Here is a 17,854-nt window from a genome sequence, read left to right on the forward strand (position 1 = left end):
CCATAAAAACATACAGCTATTAGTCATCGCATATTTCTTTGCAGTTTAAAACATGAGAAAGTCAGCCTCTCACTTTTTACAGTGCAGACGGGGTGTAAAAGCCGGGCAAAAACAGCTATCTAACTTCTTCTAGCACTGTGGATGGTTAAAATAATATATGCAATTAGACAAATTTAGACAAATAATACAACAACTAATGTGATTAGATCAGTCATTGTGGTAGGTCTTGGTGAACATGATCAGATTACATGCATCTGAAGTTAAGGGGGAAGACAGATGGTTTGCATTATGGGCTCATTAGTGTTGATTTGCACTATTCCAGGAAAGGTCTGCAGAACTTCAATGTGCTCCAAGTAGAGCACTGAAGTCTTTTTGTTTATCTGGAATTGTTTTTTTTTCTCTTTTTTTCTGAAATCTGTCACACTGGGGCAAACCTAAATCTAGATCTTTATGAAAGACAACCCTACATTTCTCTCTGAAATGTTCTGGCTTTAGGAGAAATAAGAACGGAATTATGGCTAAATACTATAAAGTCCTATTTGAGCTTGATTAGTTCCACTTCGGTTGTTTCTGTAAGTGTGAATCTGCAGTGTGTGTAATTTTGTAGGTCTAACAGTAAGAACTATGGATTCATTTTAATCTAGTTGAATCTGCAATATGTATACGTCTTGCACTCTGAACAGCAATAATTGTGGAGTAAAATTAATCCAGTATGAATCTGCAGTGTCTGTAGTTTTAACAGGCTGACAGTTATAAGTGTGGAATGATTTTAATCCAGTATGAATCTGCAGTGTCTTTAGTTTTACAGTCTGACAGTAATCATTTTTTAGTGACTTTAATCCAGTATGAATCTGCAGTGTCTGTAACTTTTGCAGTCTGATAATAATAAATATGGAGTGATTTTAATCCAGAATGAATCTGCAGTGTGTGCAGTTTTACAGTCTGCCAGTAATAGTTGTGAACTGATTTTAATCCAGTATGAATCTGTGTAGTACTAGGGAAACTGCATGATACTTTATCTTATACCAGTCAAATCCCACATTACAGAACGTCCTCTGGTAAAACTAATCCAGCTCAAATAGTGCTTAATCATAATACATGTGGGTAAAAATGAGATTGTTTTCTGCCCAGCATAAAGTGAATGATTCAGCATTGAGATGGGCACATGTGCTTGCTCTTAAGGTTTTTAACACACACTCAAACATACACACTCAAACACACACACAAACACACACACACACACACACACACACTCAGAAGCTAACACACTGAAAGTGCTTCACTTCCTATCCCCATGTTGACTGAAGATATCCAAGTTGCACACGATTGTCTTCCTTTAGTCACATGTGTCTATTAAGGACCTTTCATTCTTGTGTCTCTGTGTATAAAAGCTCTGACGAGGAACCAAAAAGCTGAAGAAGAGAAAGCAAAGGAAGTCTGAAAACGAGAAGCGCTGGTTTTGTTTTTTTCTTCAAGGGTAGGTCCTCTTTTTTGTCAAAAGGACATAAGAAAAACCAGAGAACTGATTCAGGGCATTTCATCAAGTCATCTACTAAAAACTAAAACGACAGAGACGAGCAAAACGTGCGAAAAGTGTGAAAGATCATATCGTCTGTACTCTGAGAAGCGCTGGTAGTTAGAAAAAATGCCTAAACACATTTCCTGTGTTAAATTGGATACAACACTGGCTGTGTTTAAATGTGTTTTCTTTAAGTGGACACGCAGACAGAACATGCTACGTGCTGTTTTTAAAACTTCTATGGATGTTTCACACATTTCACACAAGGTTGCTCAATTAGCCAGACAACGTAAACCAAAAACTGTGCTGGTCTAATAAGAGAAGAGCTAAGGGACCTTTCTGTTGAACAGTCCTCACTTTGGGCTTAAGGGCTTCCAGCTTACGGAGAAAATCCTTCTTTGTGAAATACCTGGTTTGAGAGTGAAAGCTAAAGTGATAGGGATGAGCCGAACATGAGAAAAGCAAGAGATGGTATCATCTAGGCCTGTAATCTTCTGGGACCCCGGCCAGTTTCCTCCGCTTGAGCGTGGCATCCACGGTCCGTATGAGGCCATCGATGCTGGCCCGCATTTCAGGGGTGTATGGATCATACTCCAGCTTCCGGAGGCCTGAACGCTTGAAGTTGCCATCCTTCTGGCCCACCACACACAGCAACCGGTCCTCAGACACCTCCAGGCCCAGGAACAGCACCATGCCCTTCAGCTTTGAGAACAGATCCTGCTTCAGGTCCTCAAAGTGCACAACGTGCACGTTCTTACCATATTTTAGCCAGTCCAGCGTGTGTGATGCCCACCACGGTGCGTAGTTCTTCACAAACTCCGGCCACTCTGGAGGATTGAAGGCAAGGAAGAAGAAAAAGAGAGAGTGCACGTTTAGTTTAGTGTTTATTTAGCTTAAGCTTGAGCTCTTTGGGTTAATTTCAGTAAAACAGTGCACTGCTGGGACCAGTCTTATCTCATGTATCTCTTCCAAGGGTTATTTACCTTTTTTAACTAGAGTGCATCAATGAAAACAGATGATACTCAGCCTATAACAGGTCAGGTCAGATCACACAAGCTTTATTCTTTAACCTTACTGCTCTGTCATTAGCGTAGTAGTGGTTTATTCACAGTTTAACCCTTTATCACAGTAGCCATTAAATGGAGGTTCTTGCATTCAGCTATGCATTATTCAACTGAAGGAATATACAGTACGGCCAAAAGTATGTGGACACATCCTAATTATTGAGTTCAGGTGTTTGAGCCACACCCATTGCTACCAGGTGTATAAAATCAAGCACATAGCCATCAGATGTGACACTGTCTTAGGATGCCACCTTTGCTACAACCCAGTTTATGAAATTTCTGCCTTGCTAAATCTACCCCAGTCAACTGTAAGCACTATTATTGTGAAATGGGAGCATCTTGTTCCAACAGTTTGCAGGGAAGTCTTTCCTGTTCTAGCAGGACCCCTTTGCACAAACTGAGGTTTGACCAGTTTGGTGTGGAGGAACTCCAGTGGCCTGCACAGAGCCCTGAGCTCAACCCCACTGAACAACTTTGGGGTGAATTAGAACATTGACTGTGATCCAGGCCTTCTTGTCCAACATCACTGCCTGACCTCACCAATGCTCTTTTTAATGGTAATGGGCACAAATTCCCCAAAAATACTCAAATCTACTCAAGCTGTTATTGGTACATCTACATTCTATATGAATGTCCATGGTTTTGAACTGGCCTGTTTTGGTTTTGAACTGGCCTTTTTTTTCTCATAGCAAGTAGAAAAACAATCAATCTTGTCAACAATAACCCTGTATTATTGCCCAGCATATCAAAGTGATTGTTATTTTAACCGTCTACCACAGCCTACTGAACTATGAGGTCATACATATTTTCAGCTTCAGTATGCTATGACACTTAATAATAACTTTGTTGACATCCTTGTGATGTCATTTGCTGTTTATTTGGAAGGGACAATATAGCGTTCATCATTACCTAATCCTATCTACTAATACTATTTCCCATAAAAGCTTGGTGCTGCTATAGTTCTAATGCTAAGCTGTGTAAGGCTGTTATGTATTAGTCTGAGGTAAACAGTCCACTGGCATAGCATAGAAGGCAGAAGGAGGTCGAATTCTAACATTAGGGGTAGAGATATGGAGACCCTTTCTGTCATAAGCAATACACAGCACCACTACAACAAACAGAGGTTTTATTAAAAGTATTTTTTATTGTGGAGGTTGTACACAGGAGGTTTGAGTTATTTTCACCCCTTACCCTCCCCCCTTATTGTTCGCTAGCAGCTCAACACACAGTCATATTTCACACGTGGTTAGGTAGAATTATTGAATTTGTGCTATAAGTTTCTCCAGCCTGACTGACAAACTAGTCAAATTGCGAATTAAAAAGAAGAAATCGTAATAAAGAATGCAATGGTTAACACTTCCTTAATAGCTGAGTGATACACATTCACATAAGTGTATTTTAAGTAAAATCTGCTATCTTTAATAAAACTTGTCCAAAGCCAGCAAAACATTGCGTTGGAAGGTATATAGGCCAGTGTACTGAAAATCTAAATATGTAAGCTGAAGATGTGTTTTAATTACAACAGTCTTGCATTAAACCTCAGCTAAACCACTAGCAGGTTTAAGATAAAACTCAGACACAGAGACATCTGGTGGCAGCTGGGTTTAGCTTCGAACGCTGGTACACTTCAACACTAGAAAGGCAAAGATGTCATAGTTTCAACAGAATAAAACTTCTATATATGCTGTGTCCTGATTTTTATGAAATTTCACTAAAATATTTTAGACTAACATTGTTCTCAGATTAATACTAAAGAGCACAAAAATGTTCTGAGTACTTCTACCTTGTAAGGTCACTGGAAGTCATTTTGACCCCTATACATTACACTACATTTTGTCTGCGTGGGCTCTTTTTATGCTATTTTATGCTATATTATCATTTTAACAGTGATTACTGAGTAGCCTGCTTGTCTCATCTGATTTACCTCTGAAAATATCTGGAAAGTATCAGCAAAGGACAATTGAGAATGCAATAAAACAGTAAGAATACAATGCAATATACCAGAAAATATATGCTACAGCATACAAATCCATCATTATAAAGCTTTAGTTGGCAGCAACTTCATGGTGAATGGTGTGCTATATATGGAAAACACTACACTTGAGCACCAACTAGAAGAGAGTGATGTGGTGAAGATGGCTAAGCCCAATCTGAGAAACATCACTTTTTAGTTAAAACATCATTGAACATGCTGTTGCATTCGTGGTATTACATGGTCTAGCTTCTAGCCACATCTTTTACAGGGTTTAGTGGCAAGAATGAGTGATAGAGGGCACTCTTGGCATGTGCCACCTGAAAGAGGGAAGTGGGGGGAAATAATATCACTGGTGCACATTGAGGCCATAGGAGAAGTGTAGAAATGCTCTTTTCACCAAAGCCAAATTTATGTCAGAGGTAAAAGCGATAAGACCACTCAGTTGGTCAACTGTAGCTTCCAAGGACACAGTAACTGACTCATGTGACTCCTTCAGGTTTAAACTTGTCTAAAACTTTACACCACAGCCGAGCTAATGACAGCACCATGTCCTCTAGAGTTATTATTTTTATTTGGTGACACTTTATTTCGAGTGGTCCTTTTTAAATGAAACAAACACTCAATGGACTCTCAGTAACATGTCAGAAACATACAAGGGTTATGGTTAGGTTTTGGGTTGAGGTTAAGGTTAGGGTTAGGATTAAGGCCAGGTTTAGGATTAAGGCCAGAGTTAGGATTAGGTTTTGGTAAGGTTGGGTAAGGTTAGATTTTGGGTAAGGATGGGTAAAGGTAAGTTTTGGTAAGGTTGGGTTAAGGTTAGGTTTTGGTAAGGTTAGGTTTGGGGTAAGGTTGGGTAAGGTTAGGTTTTGGTAAGGTTGGGTAAAGTTAGGTTTTGGGTAAGGCTGGATAAAGTTAGGTTTTGGTAAGGTTAGGTAAGGTTAGGTTTTGGTAAGGTTGGGTAAGGTTAGGTTATGGTAAGGTTGGGTAAGGTTAGGTTTTGTTAAGTTTGGGTAAAGTTAGGTTTTGGTAAGGTTGGGTAAGGTTAGGTTTTGTTAAGGTTGGGTAAGGCTAGGTTTTGTTAAGTTTGGGTAAAGTTAGGTTTTGGTAAGGTTGGGTAAGGTTAGGTTTTGGTAAGGTTGGGTAAAGTTAGGTTTTGGTAAGGTTGGGTAAGGTTAGGTTTTGGTAAGGTTGGGTAAGGTTAGGTTTTGGTAAAGTTGGGTAAAGTTAGGTTTTGGTAAGGATGGGTAAGGTTAGGTTTTGGTAAGGTTGGGTAAGGTTAGGTTTTGGTAAAGTTGGGTAAAGTTAGGTTTTGGTAAGACAAACAAAAAATCCATTGAAAGTGTGGACTTAACTTTTCAGTCAACACCACATTTATGTTTAACAATAGAAAAGAAGATATTTTATTACGATTATGAATTTGATGAAAAGTTATTTTTTGTCGTGAAGAAAAGCATGTAAATTGAATGTAAATGCAAATGAGTTCCAAAGAATGAAAGGTGCGGTTTAATATGAACTTTCACTCTGTCTGATCACAGAATAGAGTTTTGTAATCCCAGTTCAATCACATTTCCATCTTATTTTTCTGATCAGTGAAATAAGATCCCCACAGTGTCTAATTAAATTTCTCCACCATAATTGCCTTTAATTGTGTGAACTCATGAACATGCTACCCCAGCACGAACACAGCTGAAAGTTCAATTTGAGCAGAGGGAGCCAGTCAGACCCTGAAATGAGGTGACCTCATGCATAAAGTTGAGAAGTGAAGAAGAGTAGGGGTTCAGCTGTGGTGACTGAATGTCTGCTCTGATGAGAATATCACTAAAGCAGTGCTGCTTTGAATCGAATGTTATTTGAACAGCCCATATCATGGAAAATGGAAATTTTCTCACTTTTTTTAAATAAAAGTGTGATATAATATATGAAAAAATGATGTAATCTGTTAAAATAGTTAAAATTCTATATTGTTCACCAAACATTCATTTAACACCAAATGTATTATTTAAAATCATTTTTCAAATATTCATGTGTTACTATGGCTGAGAAAACTACTGCTAGCTGCTTTTACAGCCACTAAGCCTTGGGAAGATATATTTGGGCCCTACAATTACTGGATATCATCTCAATGGACCTTTCAACAGTTCATATTCATGGGGCCAGGACAGTGGAGAGGTGAAATACTTCCTAAAATACAATTATTTATCTCTCACTACAGAACATTTATTGGTTATACACCGACCAGCCACTTCATTAAGTACATCTCCTGTATCTACATGCATTGTCCATTTTATCAGCTCTACTTAACAAAAGATGCACTTTATAGTTCTACAATTACAGACTGTAGTCCATCTGTTTCTCTGCATACTTTGTAAATCCCCTTTTACCCTGTTCTACAATGGTCAGGACCCCTAGAAGACCACCACATGGCAGGTATTATTTGAGCGGTTGATCATTCTTAGCACTGCAGTGAAGCTGATCAGGTGGAGGTGTGTTAGGGTGTGTTGTGCTGATTCAAGTGAATCAGACACAGCAGTGCTGCTGGAGTGTCCACTCACTGTCCACACTATTAAACACTCCAACCAGATGGACTACAGTCTGTAAAAAAGCTGATAAAATGCACAATGACTGTAGATAATTAATTTTTTTTTTACTGTTTTTTTTTAATTTTATGAAGTGAAATTATCTCACTACATTTACTGATAGTTCTGCTTGTTTCATGCATGTTTTTTAAATATCTGCCAATAAAGTGAGATAATTGAAGTTTTTTTACTTTTATTTTTTACTTTACTTTGAATCCACCCATCCCACCAAATCCCAAACATCTCAAGGGCTAAATAATGCATAAAGACACAATAACATGCCAAACTAGAGGGTAGGGGAAAAAAAGGGGTGGCAAATTAAAAAAGGTTACAAAAGGAAACAAGGAAGGGGTGAAGATCTAAAATACAGACATCAAGGTTTTGGAGAAGGAAAGAGCAATCCCCCCCAAGTACAGACAGAAATTTGTGTCTCTCTTTTGAAAGTATGCCAGATTGATAGGTAAATGATATGTTCAAATAGACCCTCTAAAAGAACGGGAGAGAGTAATGAAAACTGGGCCTAAATTGCTTTTTAACATATTTTCGAGTTTCGAGTATTTCTGAGTTTAAGACATCTCCAGAAATGTGTTTTAAGAGGCAAAATTTTCAAGAGAGGTCAGAAAATCTAGTATAAATAGGTCATCAATGTACAAATCCTTAATAGCAAACTCTTATAGCAAAGGAGGAAATGAGGGATTACATAGATAAAGGGGCACTGCGAAGGTTAAAAGCATGTACTGGGGTTAAGTAATGTCTTTAAAGGAAAGGTCTACTACAGCCTATTTCTATAGCAGCTAGAGGTGGAACCCAATTATTGAGTCTATGATGAAGTTCTCTACAGTACAGAACAGAGGGTATATTTGCAGCTCAATAGTAAAAAAAAAAATAATTGGGAAATGTCAGTCCTTTGGAGAAATGAGTTGTGAATTTCAGGAGGATCTTTCTTCCTAAAACACTCAGACTTAAAGCTTTGAAAAAAGATTTCGGTATGAAAATGGGAAGATTTTTGGGAGTGCCTTCATTTTAACTGAGTTTACACTGCCGATAAGTGGAAGTGGAGGAGCACTGAGAAAGGTCGTTGTTCACCTACTTTTAATAAGGTCAGCAAATTGTCGAGTTACACCCAAGTTATGAAATTTATGTTGAGTGTGTTGTGGATGTGTTTAGTGGGAGGTCTATTTCAGCAATATTTATGGGAAATAATTCACTCTTTGCAGTATTTATTTAATAGTCAGAAAGCTGGAATAGAGAAATGGTGAGTTTGGAAAGAACAACTGCTATGTTATCCACATAATGTGGGTTACTGCAAACAGAAATGGCTGGGGGTTCAATGGCAATGCGAATGGATGTTGGGTAGAACGGACATAAGAAAACAAGCTAGTACATTGGCTAAAACTTTGACCACCGCATTGAGGAGGCTAATAATAGGCAATAAGCACCACATTGCAATGGGCTTCATCTTTTTTTCACAGCCTGGCAGAGAAAAAGGGAAAAGGCCAAGCTCAAATGAATCATCTCACATTGATAATAGGGAAGTTAAGGTATACTGCCGCCTTTAGTCCAATTTCCAATGTTAGACAATTCAAGCAAGCAAATTTCATTCAGCAGCAAATTTCTTTAAAAGAGGCTGCTTGCTGACAGCGCTTGACTTCTTTTTGGCTGTTTTTTTTATCTTTCACACCTTCATGGTGTGATGCACACCATGGCTGGCATGTCCTTCCTCTGCTGACAACAAAAGTCTTTGACACACTCGTCAACAATAGCTCTGTATTCAGTCCAACGTAACAAAGTTATTGCTATTTTAGCTGTCTACTACAGCATACTGAACTATGAAGTCATATTTATTTTCAACTTTAGTATGCTGTTATAACACCAAGCAGGACCCCTTGATCTAAATAAAGCACAGGGAACGAGAACATCTTGGGCTATACTTTGGACAAATAAACATAAGCAAATACAATAGTGGTATACTTTTTGTCAGTTTCTTGTCTGAATTTTCCTGTTCCACCTTAAATGCTGCCACAGTTACATTCTGCCGCATCAGGCACCATTTAAGGTGGAACAGGCAAATTCGAACAAGAAACTGACTTCAAACAAGTGACTTCGAACAAGAAGCTGGCGAATGTGAAGTTGACTTAAGCATCTCAAAAAGTTGAACGTTGAGAGACATTTTACACAAAACTGTTCTACTTTTGCAGAAAAGTTTCCCGCAACATTCTGCATCATGTTATTTTCCGTTGCTCTGAATATAACAGTTTTTATAAGCACTTGAAAGTAATTGAAAAATAAAAGGTTTCTTTCTAACTTTAGTTTTAGTTTCCCTTTTTTATTTTGTAAATACTAACATGCACTCAATAGCTTCATCAGTTCCATTTATGGAGTTTTATCGTTCTCTCCTAGCACCTCTTATCCTGTATTTACCTCTTCCCTTAATTAGATCGTGCTAGTTGTAGTTGGTGTCTAAAATACTATTCCGCTCTGCACGAGTAAAAGAGGCAGCTCGCTATTCCACATTTACCAATCTGTTGGATCAGGCTATAATGTTTAATGCAGAAACAACTGCAAGTAGCAGTCAGTGGTGCAGTTACTTCTTCTCATCCAAAATGTTGTTTTGTTGAGTTTCTAAGAATTACTTGAGCTGTTCAAGCTTGCTTTATTTGTCTGAGGGTTGCTCGGTTTATGGCTCATTGTTTTTTATTTATCAATATCAACAATTATTGTGACCCTGCATTTGAAACGTGCAACCTCCCTTTGCCAATAAAACAGCACTTAGTCTTCTCCTATAACATCATATAATGTTGGAGAATACAACGCACCGAATTTGAGACAGTTTCTCTTTACAGAATCTTTCCAGATCACTTAGGGTCCTAGACCTGGTCTTGTGCCCTCTCCTCTTCAGCTCACCCCACAGATTTTCTATGGGGTTTAGATCAGGGGACTGAGATAGTCATGGCAAAAGCTTGGTGTTCAGTAAACCATCTTTATGTTGATCTGGATAAGTGTTTTGGATCATTGTCCTGCTGAAAGATTCAATGATGACCCATTTTTAGTTTCTTAGCAGAAGCAGACAGATTTTGATTTAAAATGTTCTGGTATTTAATGGAGTCCAAGTAACCTAACGAGGTCCCCAGGGCCTTTGGAAATAAAACAGCCCCACAACATCACAGACCCTCCACCATACTTAACAGTGGGCATCAAGTTCTTTAAAGAGTAGTCATCTTTCTTTTTACACCAAACCCACCTGAGTGTTTGTTGCCAAAAAGCTTAATTTTTGTTTCATCTGACCATAGAACATGGTTTCAGTCAAGGTACTATTAGTATTTAGCAAATTCCAGGCACTTACATTTGTGGTTAGATGACAGGAAAGACTTTTTCCTTGCATGCCTTCCAAAAAATCTGTTGGCATGGAGGTGGCATCTGCCGGTAGTAGGGCAAACTAAACTTGGGTCCTCATCCAGGCAAGTTTGTCACAGCTCCAGTTGACTCAAACTTTTTAATTTTTGGCCTTACTCTATATATGGGCATTTTCAGGACAGTAGGTGTTTTAATAGCCATTCCCAGACTTTTGAAGGTCAACACACTCTTCCCGTGTTTAAATTGTGTTCTCTTGTCTTCCCCATATTGAACTAAGGGAATTTGACCTCTGTGTCACCTCATATATATCCGCCAGTGAAACAAGAAGTCATGAATTACTGCTTGGAAGTTCCTAGACACTGACCAATTTCAAAAAGTAAAATATCAATGAAAAAAATACTTCAGTTACAATTTCTAGGGGTGCCAATAATTGTGGCACATGTGAAAATATATTTCTTCATGAGGCATTTTTTTCATGTCTCAGAATAAATTGACTTTAATTAAAGGTTGGATTGTTCTCTTTTTTTCAGTGTGAGATTAAACTAATTCACCAAAAAGTGATTTTTTTTATAACCATTTTACTCATCTTTACCAGGGGTGCCAATAATTGTGGAGGGGGCTGTGTACCTTGGTGTTGCCCCCTTTAACTCATTAAAATCTGTCCTCAGAGTAGCTGGGCTGAAAGCATGTCCACATAGTAAAATGTATCAAATCATGTCTCAAATATATGTTAAAACACATTAATGTCCATTTTGTCTTGACAAAAAAAGTCATACTAAGCAAAGCTGGTTTCAGACCTGTTGTGTAAGAAAAATGGTAAAAGACAGCTTGTCATATTATATTTACTTGTTTCTAGGTTTTAAGGATCCAGGGTTTATTTATACAATATTGGAATCACTTGCTATTTCAATAATTTGTGTTATTATTTGTGTTGTGTTATGTAATAAACAGATAGATAGATAGATAGATAGATAGATAGGTAGATGATATATACATGTATATATAAACATAATACTATAAATACAATATATAAGGAGTATAATAATAAGAACTATCATAATGTAAATTTAATCCTTATATACTGGATACCAAATGGTATTTCCAGATGTTATATATTTCAGAGTTTTGAAGATATATATTATAAACCATAGACTGCAATTATTTCCAAAGAAGTTATCTACCTCAAGATTTCCACTTTTCAGGTATGACGTATTCTGAACTTAAACAATAAATTCAGTGGAATTTCATTCTTGAGGCTTTATAGATTTTAGAGTCATCTACAGTTCTGTTTAACTGTCTAAATTTTCTTTAAAATCTAATATTTCTTTTTTTTAAGCTTCCTATTATCCTTCTAATAACATAAGCTATGAAATCAGGCACAGCAACATGGCTTTATATTATTGAAAATGCTGGTTCCAAACATTATCGTGTCACGGCTTTGTGCTCTGGCCTTGCCGAAGAATGTACTGTTTGTATGGACTGTAAAGCCCAGAACACCCGGTTTTTGATAAAAGGTGCTGTTTCAATTCTGTACTTTTTGTTTGTGTTCAGCAATTATCCTGTTTGTCTGTTGTCAGTGTTTTTTCCTCAGTTCCTCTTTTCTAATGCAGTTTGTCTACGTTTGGCATATGTTCTTTCTAATGATTTTGAAAAAACAATGCAGCTTTTTCACTGATCTACCTGCAATTTGAGCACTCTGGAACACAGTCATCTCAAGTTGCTTTGAAAACTCATGTATCAAAATGACCGTCAGATGTTTGATAGGTAATACATATTCCTAACTGGCAGCAGTTGTTGCTGTAATGGTGGTTTAATCATTTTAGAGTAAAAGTCTGTCCTTTTTCTTTTTTTCCAATCAAGAAATTTGAATACAAATTAATGTTTTGTTGATTTTCTAACTGAAAATAAGTTAACACATCCTCTACAGGGAACATGCTTAAACATGACATGATTCTGCTTACCTAATTGCACAATTTCTATTTATTTTTCCAAGTTTAACATATTGAAAAAAAGTAAAACAACCCGCCATAACTTTTGCATAGGCCACATTTTATTTTTTTTGTTTACTTATATGTTAAATTCAGCAAAAAAGCAGTACTAAGTTAATTGTGTTCTCTGTTCAGGATGTGTTCACGTATTTTCACTTTTAAAAAAAATCGCCAAAAACATCATGTGACCATGGGCGGCCAAACTTCTGCATGCAATTGTGTATGCAAGCGGCAGAATGAACACATGAAAAGAATTAAGCATTAAAAAATGCTCTAATAAATCCTCTGTATGGAAAAAAAGATAAGTTCTCTTTATAAACCCAACAAAGCGACTAAAATGGAACGTCAAAGGCACAATTTAACTCAATCACCAGAATAGAAAAGAGAAGCAAAAGCTAGGAACATGAAAGTTTATATTTACCAGAGCTTACCAAGAATTCTGTCATTCTGTCTCAGAATTCTATTTTCATTCTGTTTCAGTTCGTGCTGTAAAGCAATAGTTCTGCAATAAATCATGTTTACACATTTGTCCACTTGTGCCGAATGTACTCGAAATGCATGTTTGGTGTCCGAAGTTAGCTTGTTTTAGTTTTGCACTGCACTGCATTCACAATGTTAATGTAACTAACAAATAATACCAATAACTTCTTACCGTCCAAGCTGCAGATCTAAAACACTCACACTAACCTTGCTTGAGTGGTTCCTGACACTGTATGACAGATTGTTATCTATGAACATGGATAAAAGCACAAATACAATTCAGGCTACTGCTTTTTTTTAGCTATGTAAAGTACTTTCCATTAATAGGATAACAGTATGTCATACAGTCAGAAACTGCATAAGAAGGTCTATTTGAGATTACTTTACAATGTAATTTGAGGACAGTGAGTAATGATTAAAGCCGGCAGTTTGTATGATGCCAATTGGAGAGGAGTAAGATTAAATTACTTGTTAGCTACACTAGCGTTGTAGCTCTAGTGTAAAACTGGAAAAGCAAAATTCAGACAGCAAACAGGACTTGGCTACTTGACTGTATTTGGGATAAGCAGGAAAACTGAGTACAACTGTCACTTTGACCTTTTTTCCTACAAATCCAATTTTGTATTGGAAATCATGCTTTCCCAATATGACAACCATGGAAACACACTGTGATGACAGCTGCATTACCGCAATACTGTGGTCATGTGATGCCGACCGTCATCACTGCAATTTATTTCTCTATTTTCTATATTTGTTTCTTTTTTTGCTGATGAAAGTTACATGTACGCATATGATGTGTGATATGAAATATAAACACTCTAATCATTGTTTAGTTATCATCCTTGACTCTTCCATCCTATATTTAAGGGCTTTGTGTGTTTTCTTCAGTTTTGTGTGCATGGCAGAGGGACAGCCCAGTAAACATTTGGGGGGATTTCTTTTGTGTGTGTCTGATTATTATGAACTATTTCTTGGCTTGATTACTTGTGATTTCTACAGATCATGTTCAACAGAATATATAGACACACAATACACAGACGTAAAAAGACAGAACCAAATGGTTGGAGTTAGAGTTTAACTGTATGTGCTCATAGTTAACACACTTCCCTTATGTGGTGTTGCCTATACAGCTGGCCCTAGCCAGTCGACATTATATGATTCAACAATGGTCAAGAATCTAGTTCCTAAACCAAACGTGGTGTCACCAGTTTGGGCACATTTTTGCTTTGACCCAGACAACAATGGGCAACCATGGGCGAGTATTTATATCGCGAGGAAATATGTCTAAGCTAAGATCACATTTTAGAATTGCCCACTCTGCAGCGTTTGCTGGTGTTGCATTCAATTCAGCCCCCCCCTCAAATTCATGTTCCCCTTCACACGGGCAAGTGCACTTGCTGCCCTCTAGTGTGTGTGTTCACTAATGTGCATGGTATGTGGGTGTTTCACTGCACGGATGGGTTAAATGAATGCAGAGGTCAAATTTCTCTATGTGCAAGTTGGCCAATGGTCCTTAACTGAACGTAGTACAAGGTTTAAACCTAGGCTTCATTGAAGCTTTACCTACTCTCAAGAAAATATCTTAAAGTAGGCTCCCAGCAAAGTGGTTACTGACTCTCACCTTTCCCTTTCCAGTGCGCCTGGGAGGCGAAACCAATATGGCCGCCATATTTGCGGTTGAATTCAGCCATGAGGGCCTTATATGGGTTGCGGATTATGAGGATGCTGGAGTCGAAGGCTTCAATCTCCTTTCTTCCGCTCTCGTGGGTCTTTATGCAGATGGTTCTTCCACTGCGCCAGTGGTCACGCTCCCCTTTAAAACCCTGCAGAAACACAGAAGGAGCAGTATTATGTGTATGACGTAATGCATAAGATTTGACTGTCAGACTGATATGAGATAAAGTACCTGTGTAATTTCTCATTTACCATAGCCTAGGTTGAAAGGTCATAGCCCAGATGTTCATGTTGATGTTATTTAACAATGCTCAAAGCCAATAACAATATGTTGATTTAATATTTTATAAATATTACTGAGAGAGCTCCAAGTTAAGCAATATACAGAACACCATTCCCCATTCATTCACAAACATTACTGTCAGACTGTAAAAACTACACATACTGTAAAACTGCTTTGCACACCCACCCTTGTTATATAGTGACCCATCAAAGTAGTAGCTCCCTGTGTAGTATCCAGTGGCCAGCTCTATGAGGTGGCGAGCCCAAGTATTTCCAGCGCCGGGGAAACTAGCTAGAGCCGTCAGCTGTTTAGAACGCGTGGGCAGGAAGCGCCGATCCATACATCGATTGTCTGAGGAAGAGAGATGGAAATTAAGAGCTGCAAGATGTTGAACAGAATGGGAATAAGAGAATAAGGAAAAAAGAGTGTATCAGCATGTATACTATGTCCAAAAGTGCATGGACCCCTGCTCATCCAATGTTTCTCTCAAAATCAAGAATATTAATAGGAAATTTGTGGCTCCCCTGCCCTGCTTGGGGAGCCACATATAGTAACAGCCTCACCTTTCTGGGAAGTCTTTACACTAAATGTTGGATGATACACTGAGGTCCATTAATGTTTGGACATTGACAAAATTATTGCTATTTTAGCTGTCTACCACAGCACGCTGGAGCTGAAACTAAATAATGAGCTTTAATTTGACGGTATTTGCATCCCAGTCAGATGAACATTTGAAAGAAGCTGTTCAAAATCAAGCAAAATAAAGAAACTAGAGAGAATCTTCTGTTTCAGCCGATGATCAGCATATTTGGTAACCGCCAGTCCACTCCTCTCACACTTGAATCTGCACGGAAACAGCGGCCTTATGGGTGTTTTCACACTTGACCTGTTTTGGGGTTTCAAGTCTGATGCAGCCTTTTTTGTGAGCGTGTCAAATGAACTCAAACCATCTAAAACGATGTTTCTCCACACAGTTCTTTTGTGGTTCATTTTGTGGTCCAAGTACAAAAAAGCCTCGACTTCATTCCCAAGTTTGGAATCACTGTTTTGTATAATATAAAACCAATTTTGTTGTACATTCATGTACAAATCCAATTTAAAATCAGATGAACGGTATAGGAATTGCAACTGTTTTTATACATAGTACTCCAATTTTTAGCATCTCAAAAGTAATTGGACAAAACTAACATAAGCATAAATTATTTTTATTACTTGGTCGCAAATCCTTTGGACTGCCTGAAGTGTGGAACACAGGCTTCACCAGACACTTGGTTTCTTCCCTGTTCTGTCAAGCCTTTGCTACAGCTGTTCAGTTCCTGCTTGTTCTTGGGTCATTTTACCTTCAGTTTTCAGTAAGTGAATTGCATGCTCAATTGGATTGAGGTCAGGTGACTCATTGGCCAATGCAGAACATTCCACTTCTTTGCCTCAAAAAAGTCTTAGGTTGCTTTAGCAGGATGTTTCAAGTCATTGTGCATCTGCAATGGGAAGCTCTGTCTAATGAGATTTTAAGCATTTAGCTGATAATACTGCCTTCTATTACATTACAATAACTTTGGTGATGCCCAAATATTTATGGGCCTGATAAGAGCATCAGTGAGGGCAAGTACTGATGTTGCATGACCAGAAATGCCTCTCCAACACATAATAAAGATATTAGCTGGAGCTTCGTCAGTCCAGAGAACAGTTCCACTGCTCCACAGCCCAATGTTGGGGGGCTTTATCCCCTCTAGTCAACGCTCGGCCTTGGGCATGGTGACCAAAATGAAGAACAACTCTGATTCTGTGCTTCATGGCTTAGAAGTTATGGACCATTTGACCCATAGTACCCCCACCTCCACCACCCCAGACTGCTTGAAGTTGTTTTTCCTTCCCTGAGTAGTCATCAGCCTGTGTCAGCAGTCTATCAAAGTGCTTGCCTGTGCCCTACATAAGTGTTACAGTGGAAGCAGTTGTAAAACGAACAAAAAAAAAAAACAAACCAAGCAAAAAAACTAAGGAAGATAAAAACGCTTTGTGCTTGAAATTATAATAATAAAGAGAGTTCTGAGGTCGGTAAAGTGGAAAAGCACTTTTGTCACAATTGGTTTCCAAATTTTTGTTTTCGCAAAAGTTTTAGTCGTATAGTTTTTCGTTAAAATGTAGAATTGAGAGGCAGGTCAACAACCTCTACCTACGGACAGCAACATACAAAAAATTAAAGAAAGAAACATTATTTTAAGGAAGGTTTTATCCTAGAAACACACTGCCACCACCTTACATAGCACGCAGCCTTATTTGATACAGTCTACAACAAAAAATTATTCCAAACTGCTGATGTTTTTTATGCTGTGAGTCTGATTCCATCAGCATAAACACTGCTTGTTTTCATACACAGTTCTGTGGTCTTTCTGCTGGTCTAGGCATTTCTGACTCCACCAATATAAAAACTGTTTTTTATATAGTATCAACCACGTCACGTCTTAAATCCTGCGTGAGAAGAAAACAAAATATTATTATTAAGTTTTGTATTGGAACCCAATGATGCCTGTGTGTTAACGTGGTCAGTGTTTTTGGGCAAGTAAAAGGGAAGTTTGGAGGATTTGGGGAACATCATGTGTTTGATGTTGTCATGCTGTTAAACGGAAGTGAAAAACAGCTTAGAAAGAAACAGGCCTTCTCAAAATTATATATGTATTACATGACTGTAAGCACAGGAATGCTTACCAACAGTGAATATGCTGCAGAGGGATTTATATGATTCTAATACTATACAACTTAAATTGCATCATTTGAAAGAAGCTGATCAAAATGAAGCAAAATAAAGAAACTAGAGAGAATCTTCTGTTTCAGCCGATGATCAGCATATTTCGTAACCAGATTTTGAACGCCAGTCCACTCCTCTCATGCTAGAATCTGCACGGAAACAGTGGCCTTATGGGTGTTTTCACACTTGACCTGT

General features: G+C 38.0%; 1 protein-coding gene across 1 annotated transcript in view; it reads right to left on the bottom strand.

Moving 5' to 3' along the window:
- Positions 1-225: 225 nt before the first annotated feature.
- wscd2 (WSC domain containing 2) overlaps positions 226-17,854 on the bottom strand; it is a 103,239-nt gene continuing 85,610 nt past the window's right edge. Inside the window, exons 7-9 of the mRNA XM_036598761.1 lie at positions 15,092-15,264; positions 14,578-14,779; positions 226-2,346 (exon numbers count right to left, since the gene is read on the bottom strand). Coding sequence (XP_036454654.1) covers positions 1,994-2,346; positions 14,578-14,779; positions 15,092-15,264 — 728 coding nt within the window. The 3' untranslated portion in view covers positions 226-1,993. The remainder of the gene's footprint in view (positions 2,347-14,577; positions 14,780-15,091; positions 15,265-17,854) is intronic.

The sequence above is a fragment of the Colossoma macropomum genome, unplaced genomic scaffold, assembly GCF_904425465.1.
Source record: "Colossoma macropomum unplaced genomic scaffold, Colossoma_macropomum, whole genome shotgun sequence".
NCBI classification, from domain to species: Eukaryota; Metazoa; Chordata; class Actinopteri; order Characiformes; family Serrasalmidae; genus Colossoma; species Colossoma macropomum.